At 39.2% G+C, this 19,157-nt stretch overlaps 1 protein-coding gene across 2 annotated transcripts in view; it reads right to left on the bottom strand.

The window, feature by feature from the left end:
* Nucleotides 1-4,008: 4,008 nt before the first annotated feature.
* RORA (RAR related orphan receptor A) overlaps nucleotides 4,009-19,157 on the bottom strand; it is a 92,927-nt gene continuing 77,778 nt past the window's right edge. For both annotated transcript variants that reach the window (XM_089538333.1, XM_089538332.1), the window contains exons 3-10: nucleotides 16,153-16,294; nucleotides 14,817-15,212; nucleotides 13,331-13,452; nucleotides 11,371-11,503; nucleotides 9,799-9,906; nucleotides 9,025-9,135; nucleotides 8,690-8,802; nucleotides 4,009-7,997 (exon numbers count right to left, since the gene is read on the bottom strand). In XM_089538333.1, the coding sequence (XP_089394459.1) occupies nucleotides 7,833-7,997; nucleotides 8,690-8,802; nucleotides 9,025-9,135; nucleotides 9,799-9,906; nucleotides 11,371-11,503; nucleotides 13,331-13,452; nucleotides 14,817-15,212; nucleotides 16,153-16,165 (1,161 nt within the window). In that variant the 5' untranslated portion in view covers nucleotides 16,166-16,294 and the 3' untranslated portion in view covers nucleotides 4,009-7,832. The remainder of the gene's footprint in view (nucleotides 7,998-8,689; nucleotides 8,803-9,024; nucleotides 9,136-9,798; nucleotides 9,907-11,370; nucleotides 11,504-13,330; nucleotides 13,453-14,816; nucleotides 15,213-16,152; nucleotides 16,295-19,157) is intronic.

Raw genomic sequence — 19,157 nt, 5'->3', positions numbered from 1 at the left:
GCTTTATATAGATGATTAGTATTATTTTTCCTTCCACCTTCTATGTTTTTCTTTTGACTTAAATATCTTCCAATGCATTTCCTTTATTCCATGGACACTTTGTGGCCTATCGACAACAACCGCATGTGCGCAAGCATCCCACACATACAACACACAAACGTTTCGACCTCAACATCCACATCATGACTGTGCTATAAAAGCTCTGTAAAAGAACAACCAAACTGAGAACGGTATCTAACATCATGTTGTTATCTATCTATCTATCTATCTATCTATCTATCTATCTATCTAAAGAAAGATCATGCTAGAGAAGTACATCCCATAGATCATCCTCTGAGAAGCCTGAAGGAATCCATCTGTGAAACATGTCCAGCAAAACGGGGTGACAGATGATACCCAAAACCATTTCAACCAAACCATTCTTTTGGGTTAGTCTAACAGTCTTGGAATTTCCCCGAAATCCTGGGAAATGGGGAAATTGGACCACCGAATGGACCGCCAACACAATACATTGCATTAAAACAAAACCCTCTGCAGGAATCATCCATCAGGAGGACACTAAATGATCTTTCTTTTGCTATTGCTGTTGTGATACTCAGATTGTTAGTACCTTCAACTGGATGATGAGGATGATCATGATCATGATGGGCACATCTATATGGGTCAAATGAACCAGTTCCCCACCGTTCTCTCTGCCACCAAAGCCCCAATTTGACTATGGATTGTCTTGGCCAGTTCTGCATCATGTTGTTCCTGTTGTTGTTGTGTGCCTTTAAGTCATTTCCAACTTTTGGCGACCCTAAGGCAACCCTATCATGGGGTCTTCTTGGAAAGGTTTGCTCAGAGGAGGTTTGCCATGGCCAATCCTCTGAGGCCAAGAGCGTGTCATTTGTCCAATATCGCCCAGTGGGTTTCATGGCCAAACTGGGAATCAAACCTTGGTCTCTAGATTTCTAGCCCAACAAGCCACTATGAGATGTATGGCGACTGCAAGGCAAACCTATCATGGGGCTTTTTTTGGCAAGGTTTGCTCAGAGGAGGTTTGCCATTGACATCCTCTGAAGCTGAGAGCATATGATTTCCCCATGGTCACCCAGTGGGTTTCATAGCTGAGCTGGAAATCGAACCCTGGTCTCCAGAGTTGTTGTCCAAGACTTAAACCACTATGCCATGCCATCCTTTGCCTTAAATTGCATTAAAAAGGCTTACCTTTTGCTCTGGATTTTCCAGGAAAACCCAGAATACCCCGCAGCAATGCCAGCCAACTGTCTACACATGCGACCCACTGTACTACCCAGAGTTGAGTTGCTCCTTCTGAAGTAACAACGAGGTGCCCGGCCATACGATGGACTTTGGATGCCACGTTTTCTAGCTTAGATGGAGCAACTCGTGCCAGTGGGATGTATGTATAGACAACTACCTGGCATCACTGCGGAGTCCGGAGGAAAAGGGGAATTTCGGATACCCCAAGGAGCAACCTGGAGCACTCTGGCCGATGCAGACTTGCCCAAGGATGAAGGTAGTTTTAATGCAATGTATTATGATTTATTGCATTTCATACAAACATAGCTGCAAGTAGTCAGTTAGTAGCAGCCTGCCTGCTGAACCACCTCAAAACCTTAAAAATATTTCTGGGGCCTCTGCTAACAGTTACAAATATTCCATGTCACTTCAACTGATTATACAAATAGAAATTAGAAAGACATTGGGAATCACCCACTTTAAATACCTGCATTCATTCTAAATAGCCTGCAAGTTTTTCAGATTTTGGAACTGATTCCTAGCTTTTGGGTCAGATGGGTTTCTTCCTTCCTTTGACAAGTTTAACATATTGGCAAGTTCACATTCAAGTCTTCCTGCCTATCCTCTCTTAAAGACAATTCCAACTGTTTTATCTAATAGCAGTAATTTGCTAATACAGATAGAGTCTCCCTTATCTGGAATTCCGAAATATTCCAAAAAACCAAAACGATTTTTCCTGGGTGACAGAGCTGCACCTTTGCTTTCCGAAGGTTCAATGTATGCAAACTTTGTTTCGTGCACAAAAATGATTAAACACATTGCATACAATTACCTTCAGGCTATGCATATTAGGTGCATATGAAACATAACTGAATTCTGTACATATAGGGCTACATAATGGTTTATTGCTTAGTCCAAAGACCACTAGACAAAACATCCACACTTTTGTGCAATTGCAAGATTAGAATTAAAATTAACTGAATAAAACATATGCCTAAGCTTAAGATGTATATATATTGCAAATAAAGGCATTCCAGCCTCCAAAAATACCCAAAATCTGAAACGCCTCGATCCCCAAGCATTTCAGAAAAGGGAGACTCAAACTAACTGAGATGAAGAACACGTTTGTATATTAGTTTAGGTGCAAATGACTGGGTTTCAAGGAAGTTGTAAGTAACTAGCAGCCTCTGTTACTTTTGCTCAAAAATATAAAATGCGCCTAACTTTTAGACATAAAGTGCTTGACTTTCAAGACAGGAGAATTTTAAAAGTAGGAGCCAGGTTGAAGATGCGACCGGAGATGACGCAGCTAGCGTTCTTCCCAACAAGGGATAATATATTCAATAAATAAGTATATTTTGCATGAAAAAAATGATCCCAAACTCTTTAAGTAACAAGGCTGAGAGTTGATACCAAAACATAACAATCCTATGGACCCGCCGCAAGCAAGTCATGTTTGTTCTTCTCTTAAATCAGCTTCATACCTTTTGTCTCCATGCAATGGCAGGCTTTAAATAGGTTTTGGCAAGGTAGATACTGGCATTTTAGTTCAGTTGAACTTTAACTAGTTCTGCAGCTTTAGAAAACTCTTGGTTTGTTCAACAGCCCAGTTTTAAGCACAGAGGAGACCCATAGAGAAAGGACATTTGCTACCAGTGACTCCATTAAAACCAACACAACACCTGGGGAGGGAGAGTCCACACATTTAAGCATGACCTTCTTGCTTTGAAACAGATTATAATCTGTGAATTACAGATATTGGGGTGAAAGAATCTAAATGGGGACCCTTTCATAATTCCATTCATGAGAAGTAATCCAAACTTGGTGTGCCACTATGCGTTTTCTTGAGTCCTTGTTCTGGGAGTAAGGTGCGATGATGATGATGATGATGATGATGATGATGATGATGATGATACGGGGACGGTGCCAATATGATATTTCCAGAATTGCCCATTCCATATGTCCTTTAATATTCTGTTGGGTCATTGTTGTTGTTGCGTGCCTTCAAGTCGTTTCCGATTTATGGAAACCTTAAATCATGGGTTTTCCTGGGCAACATTTGTTCAGAGGTGGTTTGCCATTGCTTTCCTCTGAGGCTGAGAGTGTGTAACTGAAATCCAAAACACACAAAACATTTTGGATAAAGGATATTCAACCTGGAGTATCATTCCAAAAGAAGGATAACTAGGCACTTTCTTTTCCATTGTTGGCACTGGACACATGGGTCCTCTTTATAGAAAGCTACTGTAGACTATGTTGCTTGCATTAGATGCCAAGGAACCGTCGTCCTCTCCAGCTTCTTTAATAGCAACTAAACATGCGGATTACTAGGATATGCTACAATGCAGTCAAACCTCCAACAAGCTGCAGATACTCTAGAAATTTTAGTCCAAAAAGGCACCAAAAAACCCTGGGTCGACTTATCTATGAGTCAGTGTAAGTAATGTACCTTAACTCCTATTGACCATCCCTTTCTCTGAGTGAAATGGCAAAAGGTGAGAACTTAATCCATCCTAAAAGAACCTAGAAGAAGCACCGACCCTTTCTAGTCTCTCCTTCCTGGTGCGGCTTCTGACCTTTTTGAATGGCATTATTTGGCATTGTTTTCCTTTGCTTTGTCCTTTACATCCCTTGTTAACATGTCTTTACTATCAACTTATCCATGGGCATATTTCCTGAACATGTTCTATTATTATAATTATTACTATTACTATTATCATTATTATTTTATTTTCTTATATCCTGCCTTTCTCCCAATATGGCAAGAGGGACATTTCAACCTTCTGTCTAGGAGCAATTCCAAAATGCCCTCCATTTCAAACAGGACTAAGAACCATGGATTTATAGCCATAGGAGTGTTTTCAGCTTTTCTTTGGTCATGCTGTACACTTTTCTTGAATGTCCTACATTTTACAGCTCCTTGTCCTCCTTTGCGCTTGCTGTATCTGGTCACCCTATCCATGGGTCATATCAAAATCCTTAACTATGTGCCCCAAAACCTGCCCTTGACCTATACGTGAAATTGACTTATGCATGAGTATATTGTTGTTGTTGGGTACCTTCAAGTCACGTTCGACTTATGGCAAAGCTAAGGCAGACCTATTGTTGAGTTTTTCTGAGGCTGAGAGTCTATGACTTGCTCAAGGCGATCCATTGAGTTTCTATGGCTGAGTGGGGGATCGAACACGGATCTCCAGAGCTGTAGTCAAATGCTCAAACCATGTTGACACTCGCAAGTATATGTATAGTATTGCTTTCTCAGATATTATATGTACAGTCGCCCCTTGGAAGTCATGGGGGATCCGTTACAAAAAACCTTGCCAGTTCCAAACTTGCATATATTTAAGCCCCATAGGCTTGAATGGGGCATGTGCATGCAAGGCGCACGCCACAGGCACGCGTCCCATTGGCGTTAATGGCGGTTGCCCCTCTGCGGATTTTAAAGTCTGTGGATTTCAAGTCCGCAGACTTGAAGGGGCGACTGTAGTAAACAGATAATATTTTTGGAACATTATAAGCCCGATAAAGCTATGTTTATAAGCTTGATAAAGTTAAGTCTCGACAGCTTGATAGTTTGCCTTTTGATGCAAACTCCCGGCATTGAGACAAGAAGCAGCATCCATCCATATGTATGTTTTCAATTTTAATCATCAGGGAAGCTGAAGGTTGTTGTCTTTTAATATACGCTTTTTAAAAAAAGAGTCGTTTGAATAACTGAGGTGTGACTTGTCGCACCAACTTACATTACTAGTTATCCTGAAATGAACCTTTTTAATCACTTCAGTCTTTGAAGCGTTTCCATCAAAGGAATATTTGGAGCCGGGGTTGAAAGTGATCTTCAGAATAATTAAGGGTTCTCGGCTGTCAACAAATTAAACACGTAGCATCTCTTAACTTTCAGCGGTGGGATTTGCGGCAAACACAAAATGATCCAAGAGCAAGGGAATCAATAATAAATAGGGATAAAACTAGGGTGGAATAGACTTGGAACGATTTTTCTGACATGTTTAGATTTGTACAGAATTGCTATATTTTAAAGGGAAAATCCAAGAGATGGTTGGAATCTTACCATGGAAAAAGTCCATACTAAACTTATATAAAACACCATAAAGATTTTATTGGGGGAGGGGGGGGGAGACAATAAGGATAGCATTCCAGAACTCCAATATTATGAATTATACTGTAATCTGCCTCAATCCAACCAGAGAGAACGGGTATTAATAATAATAATAATAATTATTATTATGAATGTCTGTCCTTGGGTTATTTTTTTCCTCCTCCAGAACAAACCTTGCCAAGAAAACCCCATGATAAGTTTGCCTTAGGATCACCATAATTTGGAAATGACTTGAAGGAACACAACACAACACAACAATAATGTTAGGAAGTATATTTTTAAAAAAGAAACAGGACTTACTAGAAACATCATACATCAGATGACACTATAATTTGCCAATAATGGCAATGGCTTGGAAATGTCAATGCTAGGATGTCATACATGGCCTAATTCAAAGCAATGTTGTCGGGTCTCACTGCCACTTAAGATGGTAAAGTACATGGCAATAAATACGAGGCTATTTATGGGAAACGACACTCACATTATACAGTAAAATGTTTTGTTCTTGTTTTTTTGCAACGGCTAAAATGGCCCAAACCCAAATAGCATGCTTTCAGGCGACAATTATATTTCCAGTTAAGGTGAGCCTGTCCTATTCCTTGGAAAAGGGGAAAGAATGGAACCTTGAAAGGGAAAACCAAACACAATTTGGGACCGTTGTGAAATTCATTTTTTAAAGGGTCAGATTTCTCATTGGAAGAGTTTTGTATCCAAGATGGCCACAATCGACCTCTTGGATAGCTTCTAGGGTATGGTTTTAGCAATATACGCTTACAGCATTCAACTGAAGATGAGGGTTTTAAAGCATCCTTTGTAGCACAGTCTCAATTCAAGTTGCTTTAATTTGAAGCAGAGAAGGAACATGCTTAAAGTGATATATTTGGTTTTTATGGAGTAGGAAGCCACCGGTAAAACAATAAAACATACAGGAGTACCCACACTCCAGAAAAGAGTTATTCCAGATTAGGTATGAAAAAGATTTAGGCACTCCTAACTGTGCAATGAATTTAAGCCAATGGGCCCATCACCACCAGAAAACGCACATGGTTTGCACACATCCAGTTCATTTCAATGGAGACCGCAGAAGATAACTCCCCCATGTATATTATATCTGTTTCGTTCAATACATGATTTATGACATACACACAGACACACAAACGCACACACACTCACTCACTCAATGTAAACAAATATTAGGGCCAATATTTTCCAAAATACCGGAAATGTCCGAATTTGGTTGTCTGAATCCATGTTTACTCACCTAAGTAAGTGGGCTGACTTTAAACGGGGCAACCGAAAATCAACTCATTTCCATTAAGTGACTAAACATTAAGCGTCCTTTCTCCCTATGTCGGCAATCAGTGTTAATTCGACACAGGGATTTTGTTCTCCTTCTTCTTTCTACAATAAAACTTGTCCATATATATATACATATACATATACATATATATATATAAACACAGCACTAAACATTTAGGATTGCATCTCCTCACTCCTTCCCTTTACCCTCCGTTATGTAAAACCACCGAAGGTATTTCAGGATCCGACCAGCCTCTCTCTTTCAAAAATAAATGTGGAAAAACAGCAGCATAAACACTTTTGCAGTGTCCCTAAATACCTTTCCAAACCACCCTCCGTTAAAAACTTGAATTTCTGGTGCACATGCAGCACGACAATGAACACGCGAGCATATAATTTAAAAGGAAAACGGAAAAACGAAAAACAAAACTAAAAAAAGGTGCAAAATGAAAGTGCCTTATCAATTCAACAATAAAAGCTATACCAGTAACTACATTTTTATATTAATTAAAACAAATATATAAACAAATATCTCTTTTGCTATATATAGACTTCATGCCCATTTTTTTTTACCCTGTAATAGATTATAATGCTATTGTTGCTATTGCTATGGACCCTTTCCGTGCCGCTCCGCCAACCGGCAATCCAACGGCAGGGTGAAAAAGAAATTGTCCTTCATGAAACAATGAACAACTTGTGCAAAACTGATGCTGAAGCCTCCGCAATGCACACCAGTCGCTGGTTTCTATAGCTGGAGAGTCCGTCCTTTTCTTACCAAGAAAAACATTGTCCTGTGAAAAGTCTTGTGGGCAGTGAGTTACGAGGAAAAGGAAAACCTCCTGATTCTTAGGACCCTCATTTTCTGTGTAAACAGAGGTCAAAAGATTGAGAAGTCAAGACAAGGGTTGGGGGGAAAGGGGTCCGTATCGGTAGGCATCGTGGGAACCGCCACGCACGAGAAAACAAGTCCGACTCTTGTTTCAAATTTCCCCGTTTTTCTGTTTTGCCTGACCCCGATCACCAGAAGATGTGCAGTGTGTCGGCCCGCCGCTAGGTCTACGCAGGGCTGTGATAAAGTGTCTCGGTTACTCGTAATTTTATTTATTTATTTTCCTTTCCCCATTTTTAATGTTCGTACCTTCAGACATTCCAGAAGTGCTTAGAGGGGATACGTTTACCCATCCATTTGGATCGCTGGCTCAAATTCTGAAGTAAATAACTCCTTGTACAACGGAGGAAAATGGAGTCGCACAATGTCTGGGTATATTGCTCTAAACGCCATGAGTTTTTCTGTATGTCGTCCACACAGTGCTCTTAATGTAGACACTTTGCATATTAGCTGTAGGAGAGAGAGAAAAAACAAACAAGAATGAATGAGATTTAAGAGTATGCTTTTATTTTGTCTTTAATCCTCTATGGCCAGCCCTCTGTATCCAGGGATCCTTTATCCATGGATTCAAGCATCCATGGCTTGAAAAAGTCTTCTACAGTCAGCCCTCTGTATCAATGGATTCTGTATTTATGCATTCAAGCATCCATGGCTTGAAAATATTCAAAAAATACATAAATTCCAAAAAGCAAATAATCATGTACAGGCAGCCCTCTGCATTCATGGTTTCTTTATCCATGGATTCAAGCATTCATAGCTTGAAAAAAACCCTCGTACAGTCAGCCCTCTGTATCGATGGATTCTTTATTCATGGATTCAAGCATCCACGGCTTGAAAATATTCAAAAAATATATACATTTCAAAAAGTAAAAATGAATCATATTTATTTTATCTTTAATCACGTGCAGCCAGCCCTCTGTATCCACATATTCTTTATCCATCGATTCAAGCATTCACGGCTTTATTTTGCCATTTTATATAAGGAACACCATTTTGCTATGCCATTGTGTTTAATGGGACTCGAGCCTCCAAGCATTTACACCAGAACTTAAGTAAGCAAGTGAAACACGATTTAAGCGAAGTTTCCAACTCCAAACCTACTTTAGCATTTAGCAATGAATGGCAGATTCTACTGCTTTTACCTTTGTTAAGATTCCATCTTCTCGGTGGTTCTTCTGCAACACATGCTGAAGGGCTAACTGAATCTTCTGTTGCAGCTTTTCTATTTTTACCTTTTCCTGAAGCCATGATCGGTCTACAAGGAGAAGAGTACAACATTAATGTTCTTCTTTTATCATATTGCCATCACTTTTCCTTTTAAAAAATTTTGTCTGCATGGCACATGCCAATTTAGTTATACAATCAATTGTAACATTAATTCATAAAGTGCAACTACTGCATCCAGAAAAGTATAACATCAAATTCAGCTACTTCATGAGGAATGAAAACAAACTTTTTAAAACTTTTTATACCTTACCTGCAGAAAGTAAAACAAAAGCTGAAAATAATGCAATCTCATCTTCGGTAAGGTGCATAGAACATAAACTCTTTCCAAATTCAAAAACAAAACTAATGAAATCTTCACAACCTGCCAAAAGACAAAAACCAAGCATCATCCAGGGTGTTGTGTTTTAAAAGCATGCAACGATATCTTATTTTCAGAGAAATCAGGTGGGAAAATGCCTTGCCAGGAGTTGTCTCTTTATGCTAAGGGTTTTAAGCATAATGACAATGATATTGCCCAGCTTCTAAACAAGGCTATTGTGGTGGTTTATATAACCAAAATGCAGTAATAGTTGCACACACCTTGATAACATAGGTACTCATGTATAAGTCAACTTCGTGTGAGTCAAGAGCAGGTTTGCGGGTCAAAATTATGGATTTTGATATGGCCCATGGATAAGTCGAGAGTAAACCTTAGGGGCATGTAACCAAGGATGTAAAGGATGAAATAAAGGAAAATGATGCCAAAGAATTTACAAAATGTGCACAACCTAAAGGTTAGATGTGGAAAAAGGTGTAAAGGCTTTGACCTTCTACAAGGACTGAATTTATGGTACATTACTGACATATATGTCAGACGTATTTAAACCCATTTAAGTCGCAGAGTTAGCGCAGTGCATTTAGTGGAAAAAAAATAAATCCATTGGGTCATTTGCCTACAAATCCATTTACAGTAAGCAATCAATTTTGAGTAAATAGTGGCTGCTTTCTTAAATACGTTTTCTAATTAAGTACTTCATTTCCTTACCTAATGACTTGAATACATCAGGGCCAGCATATTTGCCATCGAAGTATACTGTGTTGTTTTGAGAGTCAAAGGCACGGCACATTCGGATAAATACAACCTCTAAAGACCCTAAAGACAAAGAAGAAAAGGTTTAGCAGTTGAGAATAGGGAACTGTATAGTTGGTTTGTGGGTCATAAGGCAATTTTTCTACATCTCTTTGGAAAATACACAAGTATATATTTTACATCTACAGGTCGAGTCTCCTTTATCTGGAATTCTGAAATCAGAAATATTCCAAAAACTCAAACTTATTTTCATGGGGGAATTGGACACTTTTGCTTTCTGGGGGTTCAACGTACACAATCTTTGTTTCATGCACAAAACTATTTATAAACATTGGATGATTCATGAAGAATCGTGCAAAAATAAAGCTGTCCTTGTTTGGTTTTGCACCATTCTTTTGGAATCACTCTGTATTGTATAAGTTTGTGTTTGCCATTTTATATAAGAGGCACCATTTTACTGTGCCATGGTATATAATGGGACTTCAGCATCCATGGGTTTTGGTACCCATGGAGGATCCTGGAACTAAATCATGGCAGATACCAAATGGAGCATCCATGGTTTTGGTATCCTTGCAGGGTCCTGAACCAAACCTTGGCAGATACTAAATGGAGCATCGATAGGTTTTGGTATCCATGGAGGGTCCTGAACCAAACCATGGCAGATACCAAATGGAGCATCCATAGGTTTTGGTATCCTTGGAGGATCCTGGAACCAAACCATGGCAGAAACCAATGGCCCACTGTATATAGTCAAAGAGCAACAGATTAGATTTTCCTGGTATGAAATTCAAGGAAATGGCTACCGCTGAAGCTGGAGCGAAGCTTCGCATTCATAACACATAACCTTTGCACCAAAAAAAATTCACTTCAAAATAATTTTAATTTTATCAAGATTGGGTTATCATCTGACCATGTTTTTGGCATTATTTCGATGTCACTAATTTGGGAACAAATATGTATCGAGATCAAAAACATGTCCAGTCTGGACCGTGACTTGTGTCTATTCGAATAAAAGGTGTAATCCTTTGCCTCTCCATATTTAAAATGTCAGGCATCTTGAATCTGCATTACGTCCATCAAATCGAAAGAATTCTTTTGGTAGTTCCCCCTGTTTACCTTTTATTTTCTTGTCAGGTTTTCTGTCTTTCGATGGGTCTATCACCCCATCCCAATCTCCCATAAATACCATGAAGTGATAGCTGGCATCTTTTATGTCATTCACTAATGTTTTGAAAATAATATTAGTTATTAAAAGGTGAAAGGCTTTTGGGTGGACTTAAACACTTAGAGAATTGTGAAATGTATTTGAACAGAATAGACTGTACAAGAATATTTAAAGTCGTGAAGAAAAATGAAAGAAAGGGAGGTACAATATATGTTAAGACACAAGTAAATAATGAGAACAGTTTGTCTTGTTTCTTATAAATACGCGATGTACCATTTTTTATTATTATTTTCCAAAAAATCAATAAAAAATATTTAAAAACACATAACCTTTGCAAAAAGTCTCTCTGGACACTTACGCACCTGCTTTTAAAAGCACAATTTGATCGTTTTGACACAGTTCCATGAAGCCATCAATGCGTTTGGCAAACTCCACCACGTACTGTATCGCTTCGGTTATTTTCACCGCACATAACTGCCACATAACTTCCCTCTGCTGTTGAAAGAGAAAGAAAATTAACATTAGGTTGCTATTCCAGCTTTGCAAAAATAAATAAATAAATAAATAATAAAATTAACTTCCTGAAAGAAGAATTTAAACAAGCAAAACAAGACCCTTTCCCCATTTGTGTGTGTGTAATGAATGGACAACACAGGAACAAGGATAAACCTGTTGTATATTTAGCCAGATTATTTCAGCTCTGATAGAGTTATGTTGCATTGCAATCTGTCTTCCACTGATATACTGATTTTTGCAAAAACTGCAAGAATGCAAGAAACGAATCACAGGATATCATTTTCTTTGTTGTCGCCTTTTAACAATACTGAACAGTATAGGCATTAAAGATGATTAAAAGACTATGTTTTCCTCCAAAACAATGCTTTTGGCTCCAATTGTGGGCAAACTCCAAAAAGGGGTTTCTTTAGGACTCAAACTTTGAACTTGTATGCCTAAGTGAAATTTGCAATTCATTTGAACAGAAAGTAGAACAGAAAAGTAAAACAGACTCTCAAGTTACTCATCCGTATCAAATCCTAGCAGCTCTTCCAGGTAAAAAAATACAGCACACTTTATATTTATTGCAACTCTCTGACAGCCAGAGGGAGCCAAAGGCATTGCTGTGATTAGCTGCCTGTCACTCTGAGCATTTGAACACTGCTAAAAACAATGCAACGCTTAGGAGTATTTCATGCAAATGCGCACTTAACTTGTGGCTTTGCATGTTGAATCAAATTTTAAAAAAAACCTTGGCAAGCAGTGAAGACATTCCTGTTTTCGCCAGGTATTTGGCTTACATCAGTTGCCTTCCCACCGTTCTGCTTTGGTTTGTTCTTGCTGCTGTTTCCTTACGGTCTCTGTTTTATTGTTTTTATTATTGCAATTGCACCGGGAGCAATCTTTTTAAAATGGCATAAGCTGCAGGATGGAACTGAAGTTCTTGAGGAATAGTAATAGTTTATATCCCGCTCCTCCAGAAGATCAAAGCGGCTAACAGTAAAACATGCATAAAATACAACAATCGCTTCCATAATTGTATCCCAACCTTCCCAACCTAAGGGTTGTCATTACTTTTCCTTTTAAAAATCATGTAGGCATGGCGCATGCCAACTTAGTTATATGACCAAATGTAACGTTGATTTATAAAGTGCATTCAAATCAAAACGTTTGCTCACATACCTTTAAAATCAAGTAGACCGTGGATGCATCTACAATGCAGAATTAATGCAGTTTGACACTCATTTAACTGCCAAGACCCAATGCTAAGGAAATCCTGGGCTTTGTGGTTTTGTGAAATATTTTGCCCTCTTTCTCAGAGTGATCTGAGGCCACAGCAAACTACAAATCCCAGGATTTGTAGTTAAAGTTAAAGCGGTATCAAACTGCATTAATTCTGCAGTGTGGCGGCAGCCAAAGAGACAATGAACAAAACTATTATGTTCAGTTAAAGAAATTAGCTACCCTTGTTAGATAACCAAAATCATATGACATTAAATGAAAGCAGAACTTTGGAAAGGTAATGGTTGTGGCAGCAAAACTCTGTGAAAGGAGAGAGCTAAATATCTTGCAAAACTACAAATCCCAGAATCCCGCAGCATTGAAGCATGGTAGTTAAAGCAGTGCATTAATTCTGCAGTACAGATGCAACTAATGGCTTAATTCCAGTTCTTCATCCCAATTTAAGCAGACCTACCGAATCAATGGAAACTTGGCAATTCAACACTGACGCCATTTCCAGTGAATCAATAGGTCCGCGTTAGTCGAGACTAACAACCGGACTATATGCCACGATTGCACATCCTATATGCACATCCGCGCAAATACCTTGCTCTGGTAGTTCTCAATTTCTTCTTGCAGGAACGTTTGCCATGTTATCTGTTGGAGCTCCTCGCTCAAGTACTGGCAGGTTTCCATGTGCGATTTAGAAATGTTCTGTGCAAGATGTTCTAAAGCCGAGAGTGAACAAGAAACGGCATGCATTAAAAAAAGGTTACCTGCAGCTACTTTCGTACGTGTTCAGTCTAGCCAGCCATTAAACTACACATGTTTCCTTCTGTCCATCTGTGCAATATTAAAAACGGGGCTCCAACATCCATTTCTGCTTCTTTTTATTTCCAAAATGCGTTATACTTCTCATTGCATGTCACTGTGAGTGAGCGGTTACTGGATAAGTGGCCTTGGATAAATATCTCTCTCTCAAATTCAACAAATCAACGTACAAATCAGCTTATTCTAAGTGAGAAGACCGATCCATCTTGATCAAAACTATGGATGCTGTCTTGGCCTTGTTTTCCAGGGTCACAGGGAGAGAGGTCTTTTTCTTTTTAAAGCAAATGCAACCAGAATCTGTCCCTCCAGATTTGAAAATTTGACTTTTGCAGATTTGATTATTTGCCATTTGGAATCGTATTTTCTCCTTAGGAATCTCTCGGCCCTCCAGCGCAACTCTGCCAGAAATTGACCAGAAGTTGAGTTGGAGAACCGAGAGGTTCCTAGAGAAAACACATGATTCTACAATCAATTTCTGGTAGACGTTGACCACAGAGTTGCACTGGAGGACCTAGATATTCCTAGAGAGGTGTTCCCTTAACTAAAAAGAATATTTTTTTAATTTTCACTTTTTTCCACATTCATGGGGGGTCCTTCACCCCGAACCCCAGAAAATGTGGAGGAATCACTGCACCAAGACTTAGGAATTTGCTATAACTATCCCAGGATTTATACATAAGTATATCCAGCATGTCTGATGTTCCACCCTTTGGTGAAAAGGGCATAATAAATCAATGTTGTTGATATTATCATTATTATTACTGTCAATAATAATAATAATAATAATACTATTATCAGACAATGGATCATTAATTAAATAGGCACCCTGAGACCTTACCGTTCAACAACAGAACAATACATATTAACATGGAAATGACTCCTCCCAAACTAGAGTCACACAGTATATATCCCATTCACTTCCACTGCCAGCATTCTCTGAAGATGCCAGCCACAGATGCTGGTGAAACATCAGAAAGAAACTCTGCTAGAACATGGCCACATAGCCCTCAAAAACCCACAAAAAAAAAAATAAATCATGGATGCCAGCCATGAAAGCCTTTGACTTCACAATAATAATACAGTATTAATATTAATTCTATGGGATGAAGTCAGTAAGAGCAGCCTACGCAGTTACAGCCATACCCAAAACCCAAAGTCTGTGTGTCGTTTCAGGGACCCAAAGCCAAAAGATGTTGCATTTAAGACGTAGAAAAGCTATTACAGAAACAACACAGATTTTCCCGTCGACTTTCACCATTACCTAATTCTGCCATGGAGACTGTCGGAGATGTCTCTCCATTGGTAAAAGAGCAATATGGGAAGAAGCCCGAAGCCGGCGTGTAGTCGCAGATCGGTTCTGGTTTGATGCCGTTGATATCGAGCCCCGACTGGTCCGGAGACGGCTGGATGTCCAAGTAGAAGCTGCTGACGGCGGAGTCCGCTTTGCTACCGTCGGGGGTATGTCCGTCAATGTAATTGCTGAGGTCGTCGTGAAGCTCCGTCAGCCCGTTGGTGGTGATGCTGTATGTCGGCGTCAACGGCTCCGCCTCGCCAGGCTGTTGTTGGTGATCCCGCTGCTGTTGCTGCAGTCGGTGCTTCTGCACTTCTGCGTACAAGCTGTCCCTCTGCTTTTTGGACATTCGGCCAAACTTTACAGCTGAAATATAGTCACATGAGATAAGATTTTTTTATTCTCATAGGTTGAGAATAAAACCTATTCTCATTGCATAGGCTGCACCAGTTTGGGGTGCATCTACACTGTAGAAATAACACAGTTTGAGACCACTTTAAGTGGAATCCTGAGATTTGTAGCTTGGTGAGGGACCAGCACTCTTTGGCAGAGAATGGTAAAGACCTTGCAAAACTACAAATCTCAGGATTCCACTTAATGTGGTGTCAAACTGCATTATTTCTACAGTGTAGATGCATGGTAAGATGGATCAGGCATGAAAATCTTCACAACTTCCATCAACTGTAGTACTAAAGTGCTATGTTAGGAGGACGGACATAACACAAGCCTCTCTGGGTAGAGGAGCTTTCAAGGCAAATTGCAACAACATCGCAATACACTTTTGCTTGACCCTTCAAGTCAGAGGACTGGGGTTCTTCCCTTTGGTTAGCATTAGTAAAATCAGATATTTTGCACCGGGGAAAAGAAGCATTTAAGAAGGTGGCTTATCCAGGAACAGTCATCAAAAGGCCAAATTTTAAGATGATTCTTTTTCAGAAATAGAATTAGATTTCCGTTAAATGAAATGCAACAGAAGGCATATTTAATTTACACAATTGAGGTCCTGTCTGCACTGGCCAAATAAAACATCCTCTCGCCACGGAGTCTGGATGAAGCAGGACCCAATCTTTACTAAAATACAACAGGGTGTATGTTTATGGTGGCATTTTGTCACACTGTGTGGGAAATGTGGTGCATGACCATGTACGCACGCCGGCGGTAAGCAACCCTGAAAGCCACTAGGTGGGTCAATGACTTATGAGGTGCAGGATATTTAAAGAGTAAGATTTTAAGGATGGGATGAACCAGCCCAAAGCTAAGGAGTATCGCACATCCAAGACAGCGGAGCCGAACCAGTAAAGCTCACCATCTCGCGACATCCCCACAGCAAGGCATTTCTGCAACCGACAATGTTGGCACCGATTTCGACTCGTTCGATCGATGAGACAGTTCTTCTGACGGGGACAAGAGTACGTGGCGTTGCTTTGCTGACTCCTCCTGAAAAAACCCTGCAAAGTAATGACAAAATGTAATATTACTACAGAGAAAAAAAATGTCACTGCACCCCTACTGCAAGCGTTTTGCACTGCAAGTGTTTGCAAGTTTTCTTGTTTATATGGTTTATATGGTTCATGTGGGTTCAAACAATATGCAACTTATTTTGTTCTCCAATAGAGAGCCTTGTGCATGGCTTATCTAGCACCATACATTTAATAACCTATATTACAGTATACCTTTTTGTTTGGTTGGTTGGTTTTGACATTACAATATTATTCATCACTGCCAGCTTCCAAAGGGACCACATGCTTAAATGTAAAAGGAATCCTCCGAAGGAGATGTACCATTGAGGATTTATTATTTTTCTAAAATAAATTTTATTATGGAATATGCAGACATTGGCTAAAGATACAGGTTGTTGTTGTTGTTGTTGTTAGTAATACTATCCCATTCTTTCCCCAGAACTATATTCAAAGAACAGTACATTTAAAAACATAGAAAAGCGGTACATTAAAATGGGATTAAATGATTACAATATTAAAATAGATGGCTTATTAAATGAATAAAATACAGTACAACATGATAAAACTGTTTAAAACTGTTTAAAATGACACAACAGGTCATGCCTCCTTTGTCCAAAACACTTGGAACTGGAACTATTTTGGATTTCAAATTTATTAATTTTTTTGGCTGCATCTGCACTGCAGAAGTAATCCACTTTGACACCACTTTAACTGCTATGACTCAAAGCTAGGGAATCATGGAAAATGTAGTTTTGTGAGACATTTAGTCCTCTCTGTCAGAAAACACTGGTGCCACAACTATAATTCCCAGAATTCCCTAGCATTGATCCATGGCAGTTAAAGTGGTATCAAACGGCACTAATTCTGCAGTGCAGATGCAGCCATAGAGTAATACAGAGTCAGAATGCTTCAGAAACCTTTGCTCTGTCATCCCACAAGTGTCTTAACATCTCCAATCAAAACAACCTTTTTTGTGTGTATTGTGTTTTGCTTTTTTTGTTTGTTTTAAAAGCTAAATTCAGAGAGTTTTGCAAAATGCAGAATAAGCGCAGGGGAGCGCAACCCTCCGATCCCTAATTGGCAATTACTAGAATATTGCAAAATGTAATGATACATGGAAACGTGCAAGTGTTCGCCATAAATCATAGGATTATGAATAAGTCTTTGTTGTCGCAGGCTGGTGTGCATCCTTTTTTTTTTCCCGGAGTCTCTGCCATTAGGATGCAACAAGGCAGCTGTCAGCTGTTTTCTTGTAATTAAACAGCCAATGAGCAGTTAATTAAGACATATGTGTATACAGAAGTGGAAGTGGGCATGTTAATGAACTGTAGGAATCAATTCATTAAACGAAAATTGTCAAAAGACCCAATGCTTGCGGAGCAGCTCACGTCTCTGCCGGGCTTGAAAAGCAACGGAGAGCGGAAAGAGAAAACAAATCCAACCACAAAACGCGGATGGACGTTTTCCCCGCTTCCCTTGAGGAGGTAAATTAAACAGGTTCCTTTATTCTGATAAGTGCATTCACATTATTATTATTATTATTATTTAATATTTTATTGAGTTTATAAACAAAAAATATATACAATAAAACAATCATAACAAATCATACAGATGTTTTCATTCACACATCTACTAGGGTTGTTGTGTTGGAGGGAGGGATGAGGGGTTTTATTCTGTATTTTAATGCATTTTGTATTTGTACAGTGCACCCTTTTTATACGCGGGGGATCCGTTCCGGACCCCCCCATGTAAAAAAAAACCTGTGTATGTTCGAGCCCCATTGAAAGTAATGGGGCTCGTGCATGGTGCAGCGGCATAGCGGCACACGCCATGGGCGCACGCCCCATTAAGCTTAATGGGACGCACCGCCGCTTGCGCCCCACACGCTCCCGCAGGCTCCCTCACAGCTTTCAGAGTATGCTGAAAGCCACGTATAGTGTGCCCATGTATGGCACGGGCGCACTGTATTTCACTTTTATTGTAAGCTGCCTTGATCCAACTGGAGAGGTAGGATATAAATAAAATTTATTATTATTATTATTATTATTATTATTATTATTATTACCAGTCTATTACAAACATATAACATACATATAACTTTCTCACCAACATAAATTCCCTTCAGCATTCACTACTTCCATCCCTTCAGTCTCTTGGCGCTTTCTCTCTATTTAAGTTTATGACAATTTCGTTATTTTCTCAATATTTCTGTTCTTCTATGCTGGTCTCCATAAAGAATTTTTTCCTGTTTGTATTGATCTTTCTTCTTACAACATTATAAAGCTTAAGTGCCAAATTTTATCAGTTTTACTGTTAATACACAAGATCACAACATGATAATATGACTCCATTTCTGACTCAACTATAGCAATCCCGACAGACAATAAGTATTTCCCGCTGATTTCCATTCCTTTGCATATATCATTCTTGCAACAGTTATTAAATAAAATAATAGTCTATCATTCTACCAAGAAAATAGGATTAAATGGTCCCAAAACAGAGGCCATCCAATGGAATTACAACAATGGGAGATAAGATGGAACAAAAGATTAAGATACACAGCATGTCAAGATCTAAGGGAAAACGCCCATAAAGTATATTTCAAGATGGTACCTAACCCCCGAAAAGCTAACCAAGATCACATCCAAAAGCTAACCAAGATGCACTTGGGCTGCATCTACACTGCAGAAATAAAGCAGTTTGACACTGTTTAAACTTCCATGGCATAATGCTGTGGAATTCTGGGATATCTGGGAGTCTAAGCAGACCACAAATTGAACATGAGTCAACAGTGCGATGCAGCAGCTAACAAGGCCAATGCGATTTTAGGCTGCATCAATAGAAGTATAGT

Source organism: Sceloporus occidentalis, unplaced genomic scaffold (assembly GCF_023333645.1).
Source record: "Sceloporus occidentalis isolate IW3139 unplaced genomic scaffold, rSceOcc1.0.p SCAF_9, whole genome shotgun sequence".
Classification (NCBI taxonomy): domain Eukaryota; kingdom Metazoa; phylum Chordata; class Lepidosauria; order Squamata; family Phrynosomatidae; genus Sceloporus; species Sceloporus occidentalis.
The sequence above is the reverse complement of the archived record's forward strand: the minus strand, read 5'-3'. Positions and strand labels throughout refer to the sequence as shown.